At 59.0% G+C, this 22,119-nt stretch overlaps 1 protein-coding gene across 2 annotated transcripts in view; it reads left to right on the top strand.

Moving 5' to 3' along the window:
• NKD1 (NKD inhibitor of WNT signaling pathway 1) overlaps positions 1-18,829 on the top strand; it is a 57,255-nt gene extending 38,426 nt beyond the window's left edge. The window contains exons 5-10 of one of the 2 annotated variants that reach the window (XM_080643982.1): positions 8,932-9,038; positions 11,716-11,811; positions 13,981-14,128; positions 14,547-14,631; positions 16,145-16,272; positions 17,249-18,829. In XM_080643982.1, the coding sequence (XP_080500108.1) occupies positions 8,932-9,038; positions 11,716-11,811; positions 13,981-14,128; positions 14,547-14,631; positions 16,145-16,272; positions 17,249-17,841 (1,157 nt within the window). In that variant the 3' untranslated portion in view covers positions 17,842-18,829. Of the gene's footprint in view, positions 1-8,931; positions 9,039-11,715; positions 11,812-13,980; positions 14,129-14,534; positions 14,632-16,144; positions 16,273-17,248 lie in introns of both variants that reach the window. The other variant, XM_080643981.1, reaches the window with a different exon arrangement.
• Positions 18,830-22,119: the final 3,290 nt, after the last annotated feature.

Below are 22,119 nucleotides of genomic sequence, written 5' to 3'. Positions count from 1 at the left end.
CAGGCAGAGTGCAGTCCGCTTGGCAGGGTCTGTAGAAAGCTGACTCCCAGCACCCAGTCCGGCATGCTGGTCCTGCTCAGAACGGGACGGGGCCGTGCCCTCACCGGCTTGCTCAGTGGTTAGAGCGTCAGCGCTTGGACCGAAGGGTCTTGGACTCGATTCTCACTCAAGGGCACGTACCTCGGTGGCAGGTTCCCCAGCCCCAGTGCGGGGGGGGGGGGGGTGTGTGTGGAGGGGCAGCTGATCACTGTGTCTTTCTCACTCTCACATCAGTGGTTCTCTCTTTCTCTCTCTCGCCCCTTCCTCCCTCCTCCTCGCTCTCTCTGGAAATCAATGGGAAAGGTATCCTCGGGTGAGGATTTTAAAAAAGAAAGGAAGGAGCCCTCAAAGCCACTAGTGTTAGGGGGCCCTCTCCCTGGGGGTCCAGCTGCTTCCTGCCGCCCCCACCTCCCAGCCCGGGTTGGGCCTGGCAGGGCCGGTGGCATCTCTGCTTCCCCAGCCCCAAGGGTGGATGTGCCCGGAGCAGCTGGGCCTGCCCAGCAGGGCAGTGGTCTGGGGACTGAGACGGGGGGCCTGTCCCACTGTGCAGGGGCCCCCAAACACTGCCTCCCCCAGCGGAGGCCGCAGGAGGCCCTTCTCCCTCCCTCCCACTCTGGCTTCCTGAGGGTCTGCAAGTCAGGCCGCAGGTCCGGCCCGCGTTCCCACCCCGCGCTGTGTGACCTCGGGTGAGCTGGGTGCTCTCCCTGGGCCGGTTGCCTCAGGCTCCTGTGCAGAGAGTGAAGTCATTGGCGTGCAAGCTCGGAGGACAGCCTGGTTAGGAGACAGTGCCCCGTGCATGTGAGCTGTCCTGGATCGTGTTGTTTTGTGGGTCCATCCTCCTTATTTTTATTTTATTTTTTTTGGTTAATCCTCACCCTACGATATTTTTTCCATTGACTTTTAGAGAGAGTGGAAGAGAGGGGGGCGAAAGAGAGAGAGGGGACAGACACCCACACGCACCCCAACCGGGACGGGGGATCAAACCTGCAACCCAGGTAGGTACCCTTGACCGGAATCAAACCCGGGACCCTCGAGTCCGCAGGCCGACGCTCTATCCACTGAGCCACACCGGCTTCGGCAGGTCCACCTTTCTTGATGACGGGCCCACGGCGGTTTGGTCATTTCCTCGTCCAGATGGAGCAAGGCCCCTTTTCAAAGCCTCTCTAACCCTACCAGAACCTCCGAACATCTCCTCCTCCCGGTGGGGGCCGCGGGTCTGGCCTGCGGTCAGTGCTCATCAATACTCACTGGAAGGATGGAGTCACTACCAGCAGGCGACCCCCGTCAGGTGACCCTCTCCCTCCGCCACCAGGCTGGGCGGTGTGTTCGCCTCGGGGCCCAGGCCAGTCCACCCAGACTCCCAGGGGGGAGGGCTCGGCCATTCACCGCGTGGCGGAGCCCTGGGAGGGGCGGGGGGGCCTCTGGTCCCCTACGTGTAGCTGGGAAGCTGAGGCCGGAGCGGGGATGGAGCCGGAGCAGGGTCACACAGCCGGCCGAGGACAGAACCCCGGCCGAGGAGTCCTCATTCGGGTACCGACTGAGCACCTGCTGCAGGCGGGGGCCCTGGGAGTCTGAGACAGAGGGGAGCTCACTGGAGAGCAGCAGGGACGCCCACTGTCCCCCGACAGAGGGGGCAGGTGGGCTCGGCGCTGGATCCTCTCCCGCAGCTCAGAGCCATCGCTCACGGCACCCCGCAGGCCCTGGAGGCCCGGGTTCAGCCCCACGGCCTTTCCTCTCAGGTCCCCCCTCTTCATGCAGCTCCGCCTGCACCGCAGAGACTCTGCCGGTGTCACATCCGGGGAGGCGCTCCTGGTTTCAGGCGGCTCAGGGTTAGGTTTGAAACGTTGAATTTCATCACAGCTTTCAACTTGGTGGGGCTGGGGGAGGGGGAAAGGGACATGATATTTTTAGCTCAAAGACAGCTTTTTCCCTCTCTCTCTCTCTGTCTCTGTCCCTGCCCTGGCCTGTCCCCCTCCCTCCCTGAGCAGATGTCCCTTCTCAGTACGATTTGAATGTCATGGCCAGAGGCCATGCACCTGATGCTGCAAGGAGAAAAAAAGGCCAGAGAGCTTTTGTGGGGAGGGCTTCTCCCCCTCTTTTTTCTTTAAAAAAAAAAACGTTTTTATTGATTTCAGAGAGAGAGGAAGGGAGAGGGAGAGAGAAACATCCGTGATGAGAGAGAATCATGGGTCGGCTGCCTCCTGCACGCCCCCTACTGGGGATCGAGCCTGCAACTCGGGCATGTGCCCTGACCGGGAATCAAACCCTGACCTCCTGGGTCATAGGTTAACGCTCAACCCCTGAGCCACGCCGGCCGGGCTCAAGTTTGCTTTTTAAGCTCAGTCTCCCCCTGCGTGGCGTTAGTGAGAGGAGCTGGTGGAATAGCGTGTTCCCTCTCCCTTCACCGGGTCCCGGGTACAGCCCTCGGCCAGGCAGATCTGTGCATCGCCGGGACCCGCGCTCCCCGGGAGAGCCTCCTGCCCCAAACGCAAGAAACCATTTGGCTCGGAATGCACACACGATACCTTTCTCTTTTTACACGCAGCAGATTAGCCGCCTAATTATATTTGGCATCGGCTAATATTAAATTCATCTGCCTCCCCTCCAACAGCTGCGGTCGGGGGGCTGGGGAGCCAGAAACATCCCGGCAATCCACCCCGAGATGGAAATATTTGTGGCGGATAATCTGCGCGAGGACCATTAAGAAGGGGCGGTGGTGCCCAAACCGGTTTGGCTCAGTGGATAGAGCGTCGGCCTGTGGACTGAGGGGTCCCGGGTTCGATTCCAGTCAAGGGCATGTAACTTGGTTGCGGGCACATCCCCAGTGGGGGGTGTGCAGGAGGCAGCCGGTCGATGTTTCTCTCTCATCGATGTTTCTGACTATCTATCACTCTTCCTTCCTCTCTGTAAAAAATCACTAAAATATATTAAAAAAAAAAAAAAAAGAAGGGGCGGTGGATACGTAGGGCGAGTGTGCGGAGTCCAGCGAGGAGGCCCTGGCCTGTGTTAGATCTGACACGGGGCCAGCTGAGTGCACACCAGGTACCTGGGCCCGCAGAGGTGCCCCCCACGCCTCCGAGTGTCCTGGTCATTTTTGGTCTTTGCTGGGGCTCAGGTAGGCACTGCCCTGTGTTCTAATTTGTGTCTTTTTCCCAAGTTTAATGTCAACCAGGCCTTTCTGGATTGTATCACAGTTATGGCCTTAGCTGTACCATCCAGGGTCTAGACTCTAGACCAGGGGTGGGCAAACTTTTTGACTCGAGGGCCACAATGGGTTCTTCAACTGGACCGGAGGGCCGGAACAAAAGCATGGATGGAGCGTTTGTGTGAACTAATATAAATTTAAAGTAAAGGAGCGGAGGGGAGAGCAAGAGAACCGGATAGAACAGCCGGATCCGGCCCGCGGGCCGTAGTTTGCCCAAGGCTGCTCTAGACTCTAGATTTAAAATAATAATAATAATTAAAAATATATATATATATATATATATTATAATATATATATATTATTGATTTCAGAGTGAAAGGGAGAGGGAGATAGAAACATCAATGATGAGAGAGAATCACTGATCGACTGCCTCCTGCACGCTCTCTACTGGGGATTGAGCCTGCAACCCAGGCATGTGCCCTGACCGGGAATCGACCAAACTGTGACCTCCTGGTTCATAGATGGACGCTCAACCACTGAACCACGCCGGCCGGGCCAGGGTCTGGATGTTAGCCTAAGTGCAGGATTCAGGAATAACCTACCCCTTTCCCATTATCCCCTTTCCCATGCCAGTCCCAGGCTCGGTCAAGCCAGCATTTGTGGTGTGCTGGCTACGTGGCCTTGCCCGTGTCTGCCTGGGGATCTGGTGCAGTGAGCGCACCGTGGTGGTGGTGGGCTGTCTGCTCTGTGCTCATACGGCGCATGCCGTCCGCGTGGGCAGCCCAGGGCCCGTAGCCAGCAGCCGCAGCCCCGCAGAAACGTTTGTCGTGGCTGCGTGGACGTGGCGGGCCCCTGCGAAGCCATCAGAAGACCCGAGCTAGGACCGCACGGGATCAAGTGCTGGATGGGAGGAGTTTATTTATTTATTTTACAATATATTTTTTATTGATTTCAGAGAGGAAGGGGGAGAGGGAGAGAGAGAGAGAAACATCAATGATAAAGAGAAAATCACTGATCGGCTACTTGGGATTGCACCCGAAACGCGGCCATGTGTCCTGACCGGGAATCGAACTGTGACCTCCTAGTTCAGTGGTCGGCAAACTCATGAGTCAACAGAGCCAAATATTGACAGGACAACGATGGAAATTTCTTTTGAGAGCCGAAAACCGACTTCTGCGCCTGGGCCACGAAGTTTCAATCGCACTGTACGTGCGCGCCCGCACGTGGTATTTTGTGGAAGAGCCACACCCAAGGGGCCAAAGAGCCGCACGTGGCTCGCGAGCCGCGGTTTGCCGACCACTGTCCTAGTTCATAGGTCGACGTTCAACCCCTGAGCCATGCTGGCCCAGCTAGATGGGATGCGTTCAGACAGCATCCTGTTAGGGACGAATAGCGTTAGTGCAAATCAGGAGAAGGGGCCCCTCCTCACGACTCCTTTCACCATCTGTTCAGAAAATGTTCTACACCATCCGCAGATGTATACCGCCCCGCTCGGGCACGCGCCTCCTAGAGCTGTACCGCTTGGCACAGCCAGGCTCCCAGTGACCCCAAAAGACTCTGTCCCCGCGGCGAGGGAGGAAGAGCCCAGAGGTGCTCCTCCTGCTGAGGAGGGTGGGGTGCAGCGGCAGATCTGTTTTATTTCACAGCCCTGCTTCCCTGCTATTGGGTGGTGCCCGCTGTCAGCACCTCCTGCTGGAGCGGCCATGCCATGCCGTGCCATCCTGCTCCCCGGGTCGCCGCTGTTTGCCAGGGTAAACAGTCCCCGGAAAGTGGCCGTGGCTCTCCCAGCCTGCCGTCCTCAATGAGCCCGGGGCCGCCTCCCCCGGGGCCCATGGGTGGGGTGCAGGGACGGGTGTTTAAACCTCCTCTCTGTCCCCGGTGTCCCCAGCCCTCTCTTTCTCTCTCTTCCTCCCCAGCCCCTCCTTGTTTTAAACGGGGGGAGGGGAGAGGGAAGAGTCTGTCTTTGATCTCCGTGGAGGAAAAAAGTCTGTTCTGTTCAGGCTTTTGGCTAACACAACAAACAGTGTTTAAAATTTAACTTTGCTTAATTAATTAGTAATTCTGTTTAATGCTGTCTGATCTCCCTCCAAAAGGTATTCTCAAGCCTGAGAAGGGAACATCAAAGGGAGCGGGTGAGGATGGTCAAGTAATGCATTTAATCTGGCAGTTGCCGGGGGTGGAGCGATGCCAGGCTGCGGGAGTGTGGGGAAGCATCTCTGGTAAACACAGCGGCTCCGCTCCGCTCCTCGCCTTGTGGCCGGGGAGTGAGGAGGGACGGAGTGAGGAGGGACGGGGTGAGGAGGGACGGGGTGAGGAGGGACGGGGTGAGGAGGGACGGGGTGAGGAGGGATGGGGTGAGGAGGGACGGAGTGAGGAGGGACGGGGTGAGGAGGGACGGGGTGAGGAGGGACGGAGGGACGGAGTGAGGAGGGACGGAGGGACGGAGTGAGGAGGGACGGAGGGACGGAGTGAGGAGGGACGGGGTGAGGAGGGACGGAGGGACGGGGTGAGGAGGGACGGAGGGACGGAGTGAGGAGGGACGGGGTGAGGAGGGACGGAGGGACGGGGTGAGGAGGGACGGAGGGACGGAGTGAGGAGGGACGGGGTGAGGAGGGACGGGGTGAGGAGGGACGGAGGGACGGAGTGAGGAGGGACGGGGTGAGGAGGGACGGGGTGAGGAGGGACGGGGTGAGGAGGGATGGAGGGACGGAGTGAGGAGGGACGGGGTGAGGAGGGACGGAGTGAGGAGGGACAGAGTGAGGAGGGATGGGGAGCCTTTTCGGAAGAAAAGGGGCTCCTCCCGGCCAGCGTGGCTCAGTGGTGAGCGTCGACCTATGAACCAGGAGGTCATGGTTCGATTCCCGAGCAGGGCACATGCCCGGGTTGCGGGCTCGACCCCCAGTAGGGGGCGTGCAGGAAGCAGCCGATCCATGATGCTTCTCTCATAGGTGTTTCTCTCTCTCTCCCTCTCCCTTCCTCTCTCTGAAATTAATAAAAATATATTTAAATATTTAGTAAAGGAAGAGGAGCCCCACCCACTGCCCCAGACTCCTCTGAGCTGAGAGCGGGTTTGAGGGAGGCAGCGCCGCCATGTCTGTCCCTCCTTGGCTGCGTGTGTGGCTGGGCAGGTGTGCGTGCCCCAGGGCTCCCAGTGGAGCGGGGGAGCGGCAGGTGGAACCCAGCCCGCGCCCTGCGGGTCAGGGTACCCAGTGCGGGTGAAGGCTGCGCTCCCTTACAGCGCGGGGCACAGTCTTTTCTGCAAAGGGTTGGGAGAGGACACATTTCTGGCTCCGTGGACCAGACCATCTCTGTTGCAACTACTCAACTCTGCCATCGTGGCGGGAAGCAGCCACACACAACGTGTGTCCGAGCGGCCGTGTCCCAATAAAACTTTATTTATGAAAACAGGAGGCGGCCAGGTTTTGGCTCATGGGGGCGTGGTTTGCCAGTCCTGCTGTACGTCACCCAGGGGTATTCCAGAGGCAAGAGACAGGCTTTGCTTTTCTCCTACTCTGTCCCTTTTCTTCCTTTCCCCCTCCTTTCTCCTCTTTCATATGAGCAGTATCTCCTGTTGTGGCTGTGCCCTGCCATTGAAGCATGATCAGACTCCCCTTGAAATTGTGCCCCCCCACCCATGAGATCATCTCTGGGAAAACAAGTCCCTGAGCTGGACAAGAAGGAGGACGAGACAGAGAATGGGCTCAGAATCTGGTGCCAAAGCCTATCTCCATTACAGTTTTGTTCACTGAGGTTGGACCCTGGCAGCCTGTGGTAGGCACCATTCTCCCTTCTCCAGCCCACCCATGAGCCAAATGATGGATGGCGGATAGATGGATGGTAGATGGATGGATGGTGGATGGATGGATGGATGGTGGATGGATGGATGAATGGATGGATGGATGGAAGGATGGATGGGTGAATGGATGGATGGATGGTAGATGGATGATGGATGGATGGATGGATGGATGGTGGATGGATGGATGGATAGCTGGATGGTGAATGAGTGGATGGATGGCTAGATATAGATGAAGGATGGATGGATGGATGGTAGATGGATGGATGGTGGATGGATGGTAGATGGATGGTGGATGGATGGATGGATAGCTGGATGGTGAATGAGTGGATGGATGGCTAGATGTAGATGAAGGATGGATGGATGGATGGTAGATGGATGGATGGTGGATGGATGGATGGATGGATGGTGGATGGATGGATGGATGGATAGCTGGATGATGGATGAATGGATGGATGGATGGAAGGATGGATGGGTGAATGGATGGATGGATGGTAGATGGATGATGGATGGATGGATGGATAGCTGGATGGTGAATGAGTGGATGGATGGCTAGATATAGATGAAGGATGGATGGATGGATGGATGGATGGTAGATGGATGGATGGATGGTAGATGGGTGGGTGGATGGATGGATGGATGATAGATGAAGGATGGATGATGGATAGATGGATGGTGGATGAGTGGATGGATGGCTAGATATAGATGAAGGATGGATGGATGGATGGATGGATGGATGGTAGATGGATGGATGGATGGTAGATGGATGGGTGAATGGATGGATGGTGGGTAGATGGATGGATGGTGGGTGGATGGATGGATGGATGATAGATGAAGGATGGATGATGGATAGATGGATGGTGGATGAGTGGATGGATGGCTAGATATAGATGAAGGATGGATGGATGATAGATGGGTGGGTGAGTGGAGGGTGATTTGTCTGCACGGGGATGGCTGGGGGCGGGTGCTGGTTTGGCCTGGTTTGGTTCCAGAGGGTCCATGTGGAAGTAGAAGCATGACCCCTGAGTCCCGCCCCTGACCCTGGCCTTGGGGTCTGCAAGGCTTTGATCTGTGGGTTCCCCACCACCTACCTCCTCTAGCCATTGGATAGGGGACAGTGAGAGGGTGAAAGGCCATCTTTGATGGGGCAAGGGGGCGCTAACTGTCCTTGTTCCTGGCCCCCGGGCAGGATGGCTCCCAGTCCTCCTCCCCTGTGTGCCTGGCCCCTGCCGGGAAGGACCCCCTCCAGGGGCGTCTGGGTGGTTTTCTGAGCCAGGAGGGGATGAGGCCCTGCTGATAAAGGGAGGCCAAGCCAGGCCACCCTGATCTTCAGAGAAGACGTGAAGTGGGGGAGGGATGGGAGGGGTGTCCCCCTCCCGGGAGAGGAGAGAGGAGGAGAGGCAGGGGAGGACCTGACAGAGGACAGGCTGTTTCTGCTCCGAAGGGAGGAGGTGGCTCCGGAGGAGAGAGCGGGGACAGAGGTTTCTTTTCTTTGGGTTTTATCAAGTGGAACTTGAAAGGCAACATTGAACCTGAAGGTGGTTTTCTGATAACTTCCCTTTGAACTTGAAGTTTGGTTTCGATAAGCCTGGCCGGCTTACATCTCCAGCCAGGACCTCCGCGCAGGGAGGCAGCGGCTTTGAAGATGGAGCTGGCCTTTGTTTCTCTTTCTTCCTTTCCTTTTTCTTCTCTGCAGCCCCCAACCCCGCCCTCTGGAGCGGTGTGTGTGTGTGTGTTGCGGGGGGCGGGGCGGGGGGTGAATAAAGGATGCTGCAGGTCATGAAAGCAGCATGTCCCCCATGGGCAGAGGATGGGTGTGCCCTGGAAGGGGCCCCCCTGGAGCAGGTGGACAGCCCTGGAGGGCAAAGCAACTGTGACTCCAGGAGGTGGACATGGGGGGCAGGGAGGGCCCCAGCACGAGGCCTCACGCGTCCTCCCTTGCCTTCCCCCACAGTGGCCCTGCCCCCCGAGAAGACCAGCGGGCTGGCTAGTGGCGATGAGAAGAGGATGGAGAAGCTGAGCGAATCCTGTCCGGGCTCCAAGAAGCAGCTGAAATTGGAAGTAAGTTTCCCTTCCTGGCGCTGGGCCCGGAGAGAATGGCTTTCTCTTCTCGGTGGTGCTTTCTTCTTCTAATTCTTCTTCTTTTTTAAAAAATATATTGTTATCGATTTCAGAGAGGAAGGGAGCAGGAGAGAGAGAGAAACATCATTGATGAGAGAGAATCATGGATCGGCTGCCTCCCGCACGCTTCCTACTGGAGACTGAGCCTGCAACCCGGGCACGTGCCCTTGACTGGAATTGAACCTGGGACCATTCATTCTGCAGGCCGACGCTCTATCTGCTGAGCCACACTGGCTAGGGCTCGGTGGTGCTTTTCGAGGAGAAAGCTGAGGCCTGGCCAGATGTGGAGGCCGCTCACCTCCTGCGTGGACAGGAGAGGGAAGGCCCAGGCCTGGACGTCCCACGTCCTTGGGAGCCCGAGGGGGGTCTGTTTCTGGAGAGGGGCAGGCTGCCTGCCTGGGACTGTTCGTGGTCCACGGGGAGGGCTCCCTGAGAAGTCCAGGAGGTGGGGGGTGGCAATAGCTGCTTAACCTGTCTCTGAACTTCAAACCTCGGCTTCCTTTGGAGCTAATCCGAGGGGCCAGGGAGGGGGAGTCAGTTAAACTCCATGTGTGCATGCGTGAGTGTGTGGACATGCATGCGTGTGGGAGCATGTGTGTACATGTGTGCAGCCATGCATGTGTGAGCCTGTGCATATGTACATGCAGGTGCATGTGCATGTGTGTAGGGTGTGTGCGCATGTGTGCATTTGTGTGGGCATGCATGTGTGTGTGTGCAGGTGTGTGCATGCCTGTCTGTAGGTGTGCGTGTGTGAGTGCACGTGTGTGCGGGGTGAGTACTGTGCCGCCTGAGGCAGTTCCTCAGAGAGCAGAGCGGGCACTTGGCAGGTATCAGACGGACATGTCACAACTGAGGGGAGAGCGGCTTTGAGCTCAGCGTGGCTGCCAGAGCGGCGGGAGGAGCTGGCGTGCGCTGTGGAGGCTGGGGGCGGGGCGCGGTGCCTGGCCACGCTTTCTGCAGCGACCTGGGGCCAGTGCCACCCGTCTGGGGGCCTGAGCCTGTCAGCAGGCCCCGCCGGCCGGGCAGGGCGTGGAACAGGGTGGTCTGGCCTCGCTGCTGCTTTTCATAGGACCTTGTGGATCTTAAAGGCCCTTTCCGGACGCTCTTTCCCAGTCAGCCGTCCTTCCTAGAACTCTGTTCAGGCCCCTGCACTTCCCGCCGGTGCCAGAGCCCGCCACGCCCGGCTCAGAGTCCCCAGTCAGACACCTCGGGTGGCGGGAGAGACTGTGACGTCACTGTATTAGGGATCCTTACACCGAGGAGTAGCTGCCGCCGCTCATTGGACTTTTCTGGGTGCCAACCAGCCTCCGCACTGGTTTCCAGTCCCCCCAAAGCAGACCCGAGACAAGGGTCTGGGGGTGATCCCAGGGAGCAGGGAAGGAGGGGAGCCAATGAAGGTTAAGGGGTGGCTCGCAGCTAGGGCAGCGGAGGCTCAGTCCCACGGGTGCCCTCAGATTTGTCCTCTGGAGGGGCATGGAGGCTGGATTACCCCCCACCACTCGCCCCCGACCCTGGGCATGCAGTCGCTGGCTTTTCCTTCCGCCTGCCCTCGACACAGAAGCCAGGGGCTGGCGGAGGGAGGTCGGGTCCTGTCCCCCACAGCTACGATGAGCACCGAGGGGCGGCGGGGGGTGGGGGGGGCAGGCCAGCGACTGCTCCCGACACGGCTGTGAGGGCGGCACTGCCCTTTCCCACAACTTACACAGGGGAAGCTGAGGCGCAGGGCAGACGTGCCCAGGTGGAGGGCACACGGGCTGCCACCTGAAGGTGACTGGACCTTTAGCTCTTTGTGCCCACCCTTCTCCAGCCTTCCGGTCACGTGGCCACCCTGGGAGCCGCGACACAGCTTCCCAGTTACAGTGCCCTGTGTGTGTGTGTGTGCAAGCAGGTGCAGGTGTGTGTGTATGTGAATATGTGCACACACGTGCAGGGGTGCATGGGCTGCACGTGTGTATAGGTGTGCATGAGTGTAGGTGCATGCAGTGTGTGCACATGTGTAGGTATGTATAAGCACATGCAGACATGTACATGTGTGTACACATGTGGGTATGCATGTGTAGGTGCGGGCACATGCAGACATGTACGGGTGTGTGCACACATTTGGGTATGCGTGTGTGGGTGCAGGTGTGAGCACATGCAGACATATACATGTGTGTGCACACGTGCGTGTATGCATGTGTAGGTGCAGGTGTGATACATATGAGCACATGCAGACATGTACATGTGTGTGCATATGTGTGGGTATGCATGTGTAGGTGCGGGCACATGCAGACATGTACATGTGTGTGCACACGTGTGGGTATGCATGTGCATGTGTGTGTGGGCATATGGGAAGGGTAGCTTCTAGTCCTCGGTCCAAGCTCAGTCTTCCCAAGACCGCAGAGCCTGCTCTCAGACCCTGCCCCGGCGTTCCCTTAGCCTGTGAGGACCCAGAGCCCGTCTGGCACCCCTGCGGGCGTCTCTCCTCAGGCCAAACCTCCCGCCCGGCCTGGCCGCTCTCCCTGGCCAGTCGCATCTTGGTCATTACTCTGCAGGGGGGGCGGGCAGCCCTGTGGCCTGGCCTCCAGGTGTCCCAGCCGCTGGGTGACAGTGCACCGTGTGCTGTCTGTCTGTCCAGGAGCTGCAGTGTGACGTGTCCGTGGAGGAGGACAGCCGGCAGGAGTGGACCTTCACCCTGTATGACTTTGACAACAACGGGAAGGTCACCCGTGAGGTGAGTGTGCCCGCCTGACCTCTGGCCATGGGCCGTGCGCTGGGGCACAGGGCACTGGTCCTGTGCCAGGCGACTCTGCCCGTCCCCTCTGCTAAGGCAGGGCCTGTCCCTCCAGGTGAGCTGAGACAGGAGGTGCAGGGAGCGGGTGTGGCGGAACGAGGCTAGGCAGGTGCTGAGCCCCGAGGCTTCTGGGAGGAGGCTTGTCCCAAACAGGCAGCTCCCACAATGCTGGTCTAGCCCCGCCCCGCAGAGGGTTCGGTAAAAATTAAATCCGGCAAGAAGAGTGAAAGTAGGCCGAACCGGTGTGGCTCAGTGGATAGAGCGTCGGCCTGCGGACTGAAGGGTCCCGGGTTCGATTCTGGTCAAGGGCATGTACCCTGGTTGCGGGCACATCTCCAGTGGGAGGTGTGCAGGAGGCAGCTGATCGATGTTTCTCTCTCATCGATGTTTCTAACTCTCTATCCCTCTCCCTTCCTCTCTGTGAAAAATCAATAAAATATATTTAAAAAAAGAAGAGTAAAAGTAGAGAAATGGGACTCCATCGCAATGTAAACCGTGACGCAGCCACGGACAGGACCCGCAGGGCGCAGGGCAGCCTGCGGAAAGGCAGGAAACATTTGCAAATCGTGTATCTGACACGGGAACGACAGCCAGAATACGGTGTATGGAGAACGCCTGAAATTCAACATAGAACACGAAGTCATTCTATCAAAAATGGGCAAAGCCCTTGAATAGACATTGCTCCAAAGAATAGGTACCAATGGCCAATCCATGAACAGATGCTCAACATCACTGATCATCAGGGAAGTGCAAGTCGAAGCCGCCATGAGATCCCACCTCACACCACCAGGATGGTTGCTCTGAAGACACAGAAAACAGCACGTGCCGCCCGGCCGGCGTGGCTCAGGGGTTGAGCGTCGACCTAGGAACCAGGAGATCTCAGTTCGATTCCCGGTCAGGGCACGTGCCTGGGTTGCGGGCTCCATCCCCAGTGGGGGGCGTGCAGGAGGCAGCCGGTCCATGATTCTCTGTCATCGTGAATGTTTCTCTCTCTCTTTCTCTTTCCGTTCCTCTCTGAAATCAATAAAAAAAATATGTATTTTTTTTTAAAAAAAAGAGAGAAAATAAAGTAAGTGTTGCCAGGGAAGTGGCAAACTTGGAACCCTGGGCGCTGTTGCTGGGGACGTCAAACGGGGCAGCTGCTGAGAGAAGCAGCATGAGGGTCCTCAAACCATGATACACAGAACCCCATCTGCTCCAGCCCCCCACTTCTCAGTATGTGTCCCCCGACATTGAAAAGGAGGGTCCTGAAGAGATGCTGCACATCCACGTGCATAGCCCCATTATCCACAACAGCCCCAACGTGGACACCAGCCCAGTGCCCGTCGGCCGATCAGTGGATAAACCCACTGTGGTCTGTACCTGCTGTGGAATATTACTCAGCCTTGAAAAAGGGAGGAGCTCCGGGGCCGGCTGGCTGCACCGTGACAAGCCTCAAGGACAGGCGTCCTCAAACTACAGCCCGCGGGCCACATGTGGCCTGCCGAGGACATTTATCCCGCCCGCCGGGGGCCGCTGCCTGTCCTGCTTAGCAGCCGACGCGTCCCGGGCCCGCAGTGCGCATAGGAATTTGTTCATAGTTTTTTTTTTTAAACTATAGTCCGGCCCTCCCACGGTCTGAGGGACAGTGAACTGGCCCCCTGTTTAAAAAGTTTGCCCACCCCTGCTCAAGGACATGATGCTGAGGGCAATAGCCAGTCACTACCGGACAGATGCTCCGTGATGCTGCTCAGAAGTGTTGCCTGGAGGGGTCGGACACGGAGACAACGTAGAATGCAGGCTGCAGGGGCAGGGGGAAGAGGGGAGTGGGGAATTGAAAAAAAAATTAGTTGCCAGTATCAGAGGTTCTGGAGATTTAACAGGAGACTGGGTCTGGCTTCTCGGAGATGCCTCTTAGCCTGCATGGCCCTAGGGCGGCCACCCACTGTGGGCGGGGCCGGTGCACCCCTGCCTGGCCAGGGCAGTGCTTGAGGGGTCTGTGTGTGTCCAGGCAGGGTCTCTGGGCAGGTAACTGCCCCCCTGAGGCCGTGGCCCGGAGAGCGCACATCCCTGCTTCAGACGCTCCGTGGCTAAGGCCGCGCGTGGCTTCTGTTTCCCTCCCGCCCCCAGGACATCACCAGCCTGCTGCACACCATCTACGAGGTGGTCGACTCCTCCGTCAACCACTCCCCGACGTCCAGCAAGACGCTGCGGGTGAAGCTCACCGTGGCCCCCGACGGGAGCCAGGGCAAGAAGAGCATCCTTCTCAACCACCCCGGTGAGGGGCGGGGCCCGGGCGCGGGCGCTGGGAGCTAGCTACCCTGCGGGCAGGTGGGGTTGTCGCGGGTCCTTGAAGGGTTAGGGTTTGGATAGGGAAAGGATTCCAGGTGGAAGGCCCGGGGGAGCACAGCACGGCTGGGCACGTGTGTGGCCGGCACCAGGGCTGAGGCTGTGTGGTGATGGGGTGGGAGGGCCGGGCTGTGGAGCCCAGCCCTGCAGTGTGGCGAGGAGCTGAGCAGGATGGGTCGGGTCGCTGTGAGACCCCTCTGTTGGGTCCTGGCTCTGAGAAGCCTGGCCACCAAGCCGTCGGGCAGCTGCTGGGGCCAGCAGCTTGGAAGACCTGGGCGGGACCCAGAGGCCGTCGGGAGCAGGATGGAGCTGCTCATCGGGCTGTTTCTTGGGAGGGCGGCATTCAGACCTGCAGAGCACCAGGCCCAGGGCGGAGACGAAGCCGGCGGAGGAGCTGCGAAGCTGGGACAAGAAGCAGCGAGCCCCGCTCAGGTACGGCGGGCGGGGGCGGGGGCCGGGCGCCCGGGGCACCTGAGCACCCACTGTGTGCCTGCGTCTGGGGGGTCCCGAGCAGGAGGCTTGCGTCTGCGCCCTCTTCGGGGGCAGCGATTTCAGACGACAGGCTCACAAACTTTGATTTTTAAAATAACTGAGTCCGGCCCGGCCGGCGTGGCTCAGGGGCTGAGCATCGACCTCTGACCCAGGAGGTCACATTTCGATTCCCGGGCATGTGCGGGCTCCATCCCCAGGGTGGGGCGTGCAGGAGGCAGCCGATCCACGATTCTCTCTCATCACTGATGTTTCTATCTCTCTCTCCCTCTCCCTTCCTCTCTGAAACCAATAAAATTTTTTTTTAAAAAAAGTAACAAAAGAACTGAGTATAGGTCTACATTGCTTTATCCAAAAGCTTTAGGCCAGAGAGGGTTGGCGTTTGGCGTTTGCTGGTTTGCAAAGGTGCTCGCAGCATATTCCTTTTGGGGGTGTGGGTGGCACCTCGGGGTTTTGCACGTGGGTGTTTCTGCGGGCAGATGTACGGGTACCCACACCAAGTGGCATAGAGACCATCGCTGCCCTCTCCTCGTTTAGGGCAGGCGTGGCTGCCCAGTGGGTTAGGGAAGACCCTTGCTCGCGGGCACTGGGACTTCGGGACTGTGGATGAGGGCCTTCACTGAGGTTGCAGGTCCCTTTCCCCTGGTTCTTTAGCTTCCGGGAGGGACGGAAGCGAGGTGGGAAGGAAGAGGGGGGCTGTTCAGAAAGCATGGGGCACACGGTGCAGTAAAGCGGCAGGGCTGTCGGAGACGGGAGGCATGTTGATTCCTAAGTGAAGATGGAAGGAAAGTTCTGGACTCTGAGGCGCAGCAGCACAGGGCACAGAGAGAAGGGGGACGCAGGGGGCTCCGCGTGATGTGGGCAGGGGCTGACGATCACAGGTACCGGGGCTGGCTGCAGGTGGGGGGCTCTGCTGGGGGGAGGGAGGCAAGGAGGGGGTACGTGCAGATTACGGAGGCCCTGCAAGGGGAGGGGACCCCCCTGTGGGAGGAAGGTGGCCCCCGGCAGCGCCTCTCGCCCCGCCCTTCCATGCACACACAGGGAAGGCCCCCTCTGGGCCCTGGGCTCTGGGGCAGGTGCCAGCCTCAAGTCCACCGGCTGGAGGGCTTCTGCCGCCCCCCCCCCCACCCCGCTGGGGAGCCAGGCGGGAGCTAGGCCACCTGTCTGGGGTCTGTGCAGGCACGCGTGGCTGGAAGCCTGGCTTTGGGGCATCCTTAAGTGTCCAACCAGTAAGCCCTGACCCCTGCTTTGGGCCTGTTCCTCCAAGAAAACCCAGGGGGGCCAGGCAGGGTCTGCCTCCATGCACCGCTCCCTCCCTCAACCGTCCCCAGGACCAGAGGGAAGTCAGCAAAGGGTCCAGGAGGACTGGTCCTGTGGCTTCCCAGGAGGCTGTGGGCCCCCTCCCCACCGCAGTGCCCTGGCCAGCACCCGCCTCTCACTTGCCTTCCTGTGACAGGTTCCGGGGGGACAGCCGTCTGGAGCAGCCCGGCTGCTCCCACCATTGCGTGGATGAGAACATTGAGAGGAGAAACCACTATTTAGACCTCGCTGGGATAGAGAACTACACGTCCCAGTTCGGGCCCGGTAAGGGGGCTGAGGGGAGGCGTGGCCAGGCCGGCAGGTGCATCGGGCTGGTAGGGGTCCCGTCCCCCCAGGGCTGGGGGAAGGCAGAGCTTGGATGGGACAGGTTCAAGATGTTCCTGGAGGCAATGCCATTAAAAACATTAAAAAAAAAGTAAAGTAATGCCCTGCTGGGGTGGCTCGGTGGCTGAGCATTGACTCATGAACCAAGAGGTTGCTGGTTTGATTCCCGGTCAGGGCACATGCCCAGGTTGTGGGTTCGATCCCCGATGGTGCAGGAGGCACACGATCCATGATCCTCTCTCATTGATGTTTCTATCTCCCTCTCCCCCTCCCTTCCTCTCGCTCTAAAAATCAATAAAAATATACTTAAAGAAATAATTAACACCTGCACAAAGTGAACCAAATCAGAGAGTATCTGAGAGCTTATAGCACAGTGAAGACCAGTCGTCCCACACCCACCCTGCCCTCCTGCCCTGCGCCCCTCTCCGCCCAGGGAGGACCCCACTTCCCTAAGCTCTGTCTGTATCAGCTCTGCTGCCCCAGCTTTCGTCCCAGCTCTTGCTGAGACCAATGAGAACGGAGCTCAGGTAACTTCACCCCGCCCCTCCCCACCCCCTCCATGCTGGTTTTCTGGGGTTACCTTGGAAGTTGAGGGACATGCCTGCACGTCTCCTTCATGCCCACGACCCCACTTGGGCACCCTCTCCGCCTCCCTCTCTTTTGCAGCTCTCTCTAGGGAGGGGAGTTCTGTTTAACGACCCCCCACAGACACAGTTCTTCCCTCCTAGCAGATGGCAGGGTTCCACTGCAGAGCGCTGTCCCCGGGGCCGGGAGGAGGCGGGGACGACGGGGACTCTGATAAAGAGCAGCCGGCCTTCCTCCGTCTCCGCGACCCGGGGTGGAGGTGATCTGTGGGGCACAGTGCAGCGCCGCGCGTAGTAGGTGCTCATGACATATCTGTTGCCTTGGTTCCTAGGCGCCCCATCCGTGGCCCAGAAGTCAGAACTGCCCCCCCGCACCTCCAACCCCACGCGGTCTCGCTCCCACGAGCCAGAAGCCATCCACGCCCCGCACCGAAAGCCCCAAGGCGCAGACCCAGGCTCCTCCCACGGCCTTGACACCCCGTTCGCCAAGGTCCCGGAGGTCCAGCAGCGGCTCCGGGGCGCCCAGGACGGGAGCAAGCACTTTGTGAGGTCCCCCAAGGCCCAGGGCAAGAACGTGGGCGTGGGCCACGCGGCCAGGGGGGCAAGAAGCAAACCCCCTCCGGGACCCGCCGTCCCCGCCGTGTCCCCGTCCGCCCACCTGGCCGCCAGCCCAGGCCTCCTCCCCACCCTGGCACCCCTCGGGCACAGGAAGCACAGGCACCGAGCCAAGGACGGCCCGCAGGGGTGCCGGGCGCTGCAGGCCCCGCTGGCCGGCGGCTCCGTCCTGGGCCGGGACCCCGTGCGGGAGCTGCCCGCGCCGGCTGCGGTGGCGCATGACGGCCAGGCCGGCCAGGCGGTCCAGAGACACGAGCATCACCACCACCACGAGCACCACCACCATTACCACCACTTCTACCAGACATAGGCCCCCGGCCGCCGCCGCCGTGCGAAGGACCCCCCCTCCCCAGGCATTCTTATTCTATTAATTATTGTTATTATGACGACTATTGTTATTAATAATTATTGTTACTCCACTAATATTCAGCTAGCCTCCGTGTAGACGATATATGGACACACAGAACTAACCCTTTATTTATATGCCGTGGGGACTGCGTCGCTCACCCAAGGAGGGACTCCGGGCTGGGAAGCGGCCTGGAGGCTCCCTCGGGTTCCCAGCTGTGGTTTCTCGCAGGCCCACGCCCTTCCCAGCCCCCTCCCCCCCCCTCCCCCGGAGCCCCTGGGCCAGAGCCCTGCCACACCCCCATCGCTCCCAGGAGAGAGAGCACCCTTTCTGGGCCCGGATCCCAGAGACCCTCGAAATCTCCCAGAAGATACACAGCTGCTACCTCTTAGAGTTATTCCGATTTTCTTCCGCCCTTGCCTGTTGGTAACGCGCCCCGGGGATCTCTGCGGACAGCGGACCTCCGCGCCACCTGCCTTCCCGGCTGCTGTGTGTGGGTCCCAACCCAGAGGCCTTCGCTGTCCTTTCCGTGGGGTCGTTCCCGTGGGATCACGCCCCGCCCGCCCGGAACGCGGCCGTCTTCTCCGCCGCGCGCAGCCCGAAGAGACGCGTCTCCGCTCCCTCCTCCTCCTCGCTTCTTCAGAAAGATACGCACACAGTTCCAGGCCGCCCTGAAACCAGACTTCTCGCTCTGGAAACCGCCGAGAGGGAACCGGCCACAGCAGCCACCGTGGCTTCCCCAGGCCGGGCAGCGGGGTGTCGCCGGTGGTGAGGGAAGATGCGGGACCCTCGAGTTCGACCCTCGGCAAGCATCCACGCGGCCCGACGCGGTTCCCTGCCGGCTCTCTGTATCTATAGCTAGACGCCACCTGTCCATTTCGATGTATCTTTCTATAAATATACACTCTCAGGTACCTTCCCCGTGTGCCCGAGTCCCTGCTTCACTTCTCCAGACCCCCACTCCCCCCCCCAGCCCAGCCGTGGCCCTGCGTGCCTCCTGCTGGGGCCCCATCGGATGCGAACAGCCGGTCGTCTGTCCTCGGGGGGGTCCCTTCTTGGTTCGGGGTCTGACAGGTTTGGACAGGCCTGCTGGGACGCAGGAGCAGCGAGGCGGGGCAGTGGCCAGAGCTGGCCGGGGCAGCATGCTCTGCAGGCCTGGCTTTTGTCTGATGGGGGCCTGGAGGGGCCGGAAAAGGACCGCTCTCAAGCCATCGGGAAACTCACGTGGCGCTAGTTGAGGAAAGTTTAATAAAGGAGAGGGCCACCCAGTGAGGGCAAAGCTGGCGAGAGTGCGGGATCCAGGTCAGCACTGGGGGTCACTCCCAGCCCTGCAGGGGGTGGAGAAGGGGGGGGCCCCTGAATGAGCTGTGAGCGATGCCGCCAGCCTGTGGGGACCCTGCAGGGACCTGCCATCCCGGCCTCCCTCTCCTGCCCGCCCTGCGTCCTGTTGTGCTGAAGCCTTGGGGAGCTGGAGGGCGGGGGAGCTGCTGATGGGGGTTCCTCTGCAGGCGGGCGGGGGTCCTTCCAGGGCGGAGAAGGGAGTGGGGAGTGAGCCCAGCTGCCCGCCTGTCTGATGCTTGGTCGCCCCGCTGCCACGCCCTTTCCCAGCCTCTGGTTTGGGTTCAATGTGGTCGGTAAGGAGTTCTTTTTGAAAATACCGGGCTTACTTGTTGCCACCAAATTACTGGGTTAGTGACCTGTGTGCCTGGGAACGGATTAACACAGTTCATCCTCAGGACAGCCCTCGCAGCCAGCCCGTGGAAGCTCGGGGAGCTGGAGCTCAGAGAGGCTGAGTCACTCACCTGAGGTCACACAGCAGGTGGCAGAGCTGGGGTTCCAGTCTTCCCCGAGGTCCCTTAACTACTGCGTCTGGGCTTCTGACGTCAGTGTCCAACACAAACTAATGGGAATGTAACCAAGGCAGGGCGGGAGGAGGGAGGAGGGAGGACTCCCCCCCCCCGACCTGCCAGTGTGTTTTGTCACCGTGTGGGGTCTACCAGCTCTCTGGACCTCACAACCAAGAGGGAAAGGATCTTACACTAGGCGAAGCCAAGGAGAACATTCTGATTGGCTGGGCTCAGAGCTGGTACCCATCCGTGGACCAATCACCGTAGCCCACTGGGGTCACATGGCCAACCTGTGGCAAGGGGCGGGGTCTGCGCCAGGAAGGAGAGGAAGGATGCTGAGCAGACAGGAGCTCCTGGTGCCCCAGGCCCAGAAATGCTGCAACCATGGCAACAACCCAGGAATGGGGTCCATGCAGGGAGCCTCTCTGTGGCCTCTGAGAGGAGGCCCCAGGCTGCCCTCCCCAGCCCTACGGCTGTCAGGAGTCTATTTCTTGGTCACTGGGATTTATTTTAAAAATCACTTTGAGAGCCCTGACTGGTGTGGCTCAGTGGATAGAGCGTCGACCTGCGGACTGAAGGGTCCCAGGTTCGATTCCGGTCAAGGGCACGTACCTTGGTAGCAGGCACATCCCCAGTGGGGAGTGTGCAGGAGGCAGCTGATCGATGTTTCTCTCTCATCGATGTTTCTAACTCTCTATCCCTCTCCCTTCCTCTCTGTAAGAAATCAATAAAATATATTTTAAAAAATCACTTTGAGAAATGGTGGCGTGCGCTGATGAAAGACCGAAAGAGTACAAAAAGGTGTGCGTGAACAGGACTTGCTTTCGGCATCTCTGACTCCCTCTTCCGGGCACGTTCCAGGGCCGCTGCGTGTGGCCTGGTGGCTGGGAGCACAGACTCGGGGGCCAGGCCGCCTGGATTCAAATCCTCTCTGAGTGCTCCACGTGGGATTCTGTGCCTCTCAAGCCTCGGTTTCCCCTTCAGGAAAGGGGATCAGAAAAGACTCCCCCCACAGAGTTGCGGTGAGAATTCACGGAGCTAAAACTGTGGCTGACCCTTGGGAGCACATAAAAGCGTTCGCCGCCACTATTGACAAGAATAAACACATGTATATACGATATCTCCCCATGTAAAGCTTATTAACTTTTTAAAAGGACGTTGTTTTTGTTTTTGTTTTCAGAGCTGTGTTAGGTTTGTAACAAAATTGAGAGGAAGGTGCAGAGTCCTGATATTCCTCCCCTTCCCCCACTGATGCACAGTTGTCACCATCACTCACCGGTTTTGGCTACATTTTTAAAATATATGTTCTTATTGATTTCAGAGAAGAAGGGAGAAGGAGAGAGAGAGAGAAACATCAATGATGAGAGGGAATCACCGATTGGCTGCCTCCCGCACGCCCCCCACTGGGGATCGAGCCTGCATCCTGGGCATGTGCCCCTGACCAGAATCGAACCCTTCCGTCCACAGGCCGATGCTCTACCCAGAGCCAAACTGGCTAGGGCCAGAGTGGCACTTTTTTTTTTTTTTTTTTTACCAAGAATGAACCTACATCGACACATCATAATCACCCAAATCCACAGTTTGCCTCGGGGCTCACTGGCGGCATTTGTTGTAAATCCCATGGGGAGTGACATGTAGCCATCATTATACTATCATACAGAGCATTTCCAATAAATACTCTGCCTATTCATCTCTCCCTTACCCCCACTTTTGTTCTTCTTAAAAACATTTCTAGCCCTAACCGGTTTGGCTCAGTGGATAGAGCGTCGGCCTGCGGACTGAAGGGTCCCAGGTTCAGATTCCGGTCAAGGGCATGTACCTGGGTTGCGAGCACATCCCCAGTAGGGGGTGTGCAGGAGGCAGCTGATCGATGTTTCTCTCTCATCGATGTTTCTAACTCTCTATCCCTCTCCCTTTCCCTCTCTAAAAAACAATCAATAAAATATATTTAAAAACATTTCTAACACAATTCTGTCACAGAAAACATGGTGTCACAGCGACTCTGCCCTCCCCCAGGCTTTACGAAAGCGAACCTCGTGCAGTGTTTATTTCCGATCTGTTTTTAAGGAAGGAAACAGGGCAGTCCCTGGCTAATCCCGCTGCCGGGCCCACGCCTTCATTTTCACCCGAGCGGGAGCGCAGTGTAGGTGCTCAGGCCTGCTCCCGGGGACCTCATGTCGATGGCGACCCGGCTTCCTGGGCTGTGCCTCTTGGGCCTCTTCTCTCCAGCAGCTGCTCGCACTCCGGGCGGCGGTCCCCCCCCCCCACCCCGCTCCCTGCAGGCATGTGGGGCTCACCCGGGCCGGGCCAGGCAGGGCCCCGTGCGTGGCTTGCCTCGGTGCCCACCAGCAGGAGCCCCGACCACAGAGTTCAAGAGCACGTGACTTCCATGCAA

This window comes from Plecotus auritus, assembly GCF_963455305.1.
Source record: "Plecotus auritus genome assembly, chromosome: 10".
Classification (NCBI taxonomy): Eukaryota; Metazoa; Chordata; class Mammalia; order Chiroptera; family Vespertilionidae; genus Plecotus; species Plecotus auritus.
The sequence above is the reverse complement of the archived record's forward strand: the minus strand, read 5'-3'. Positions and strand labels throughout refer to the sequence as shown.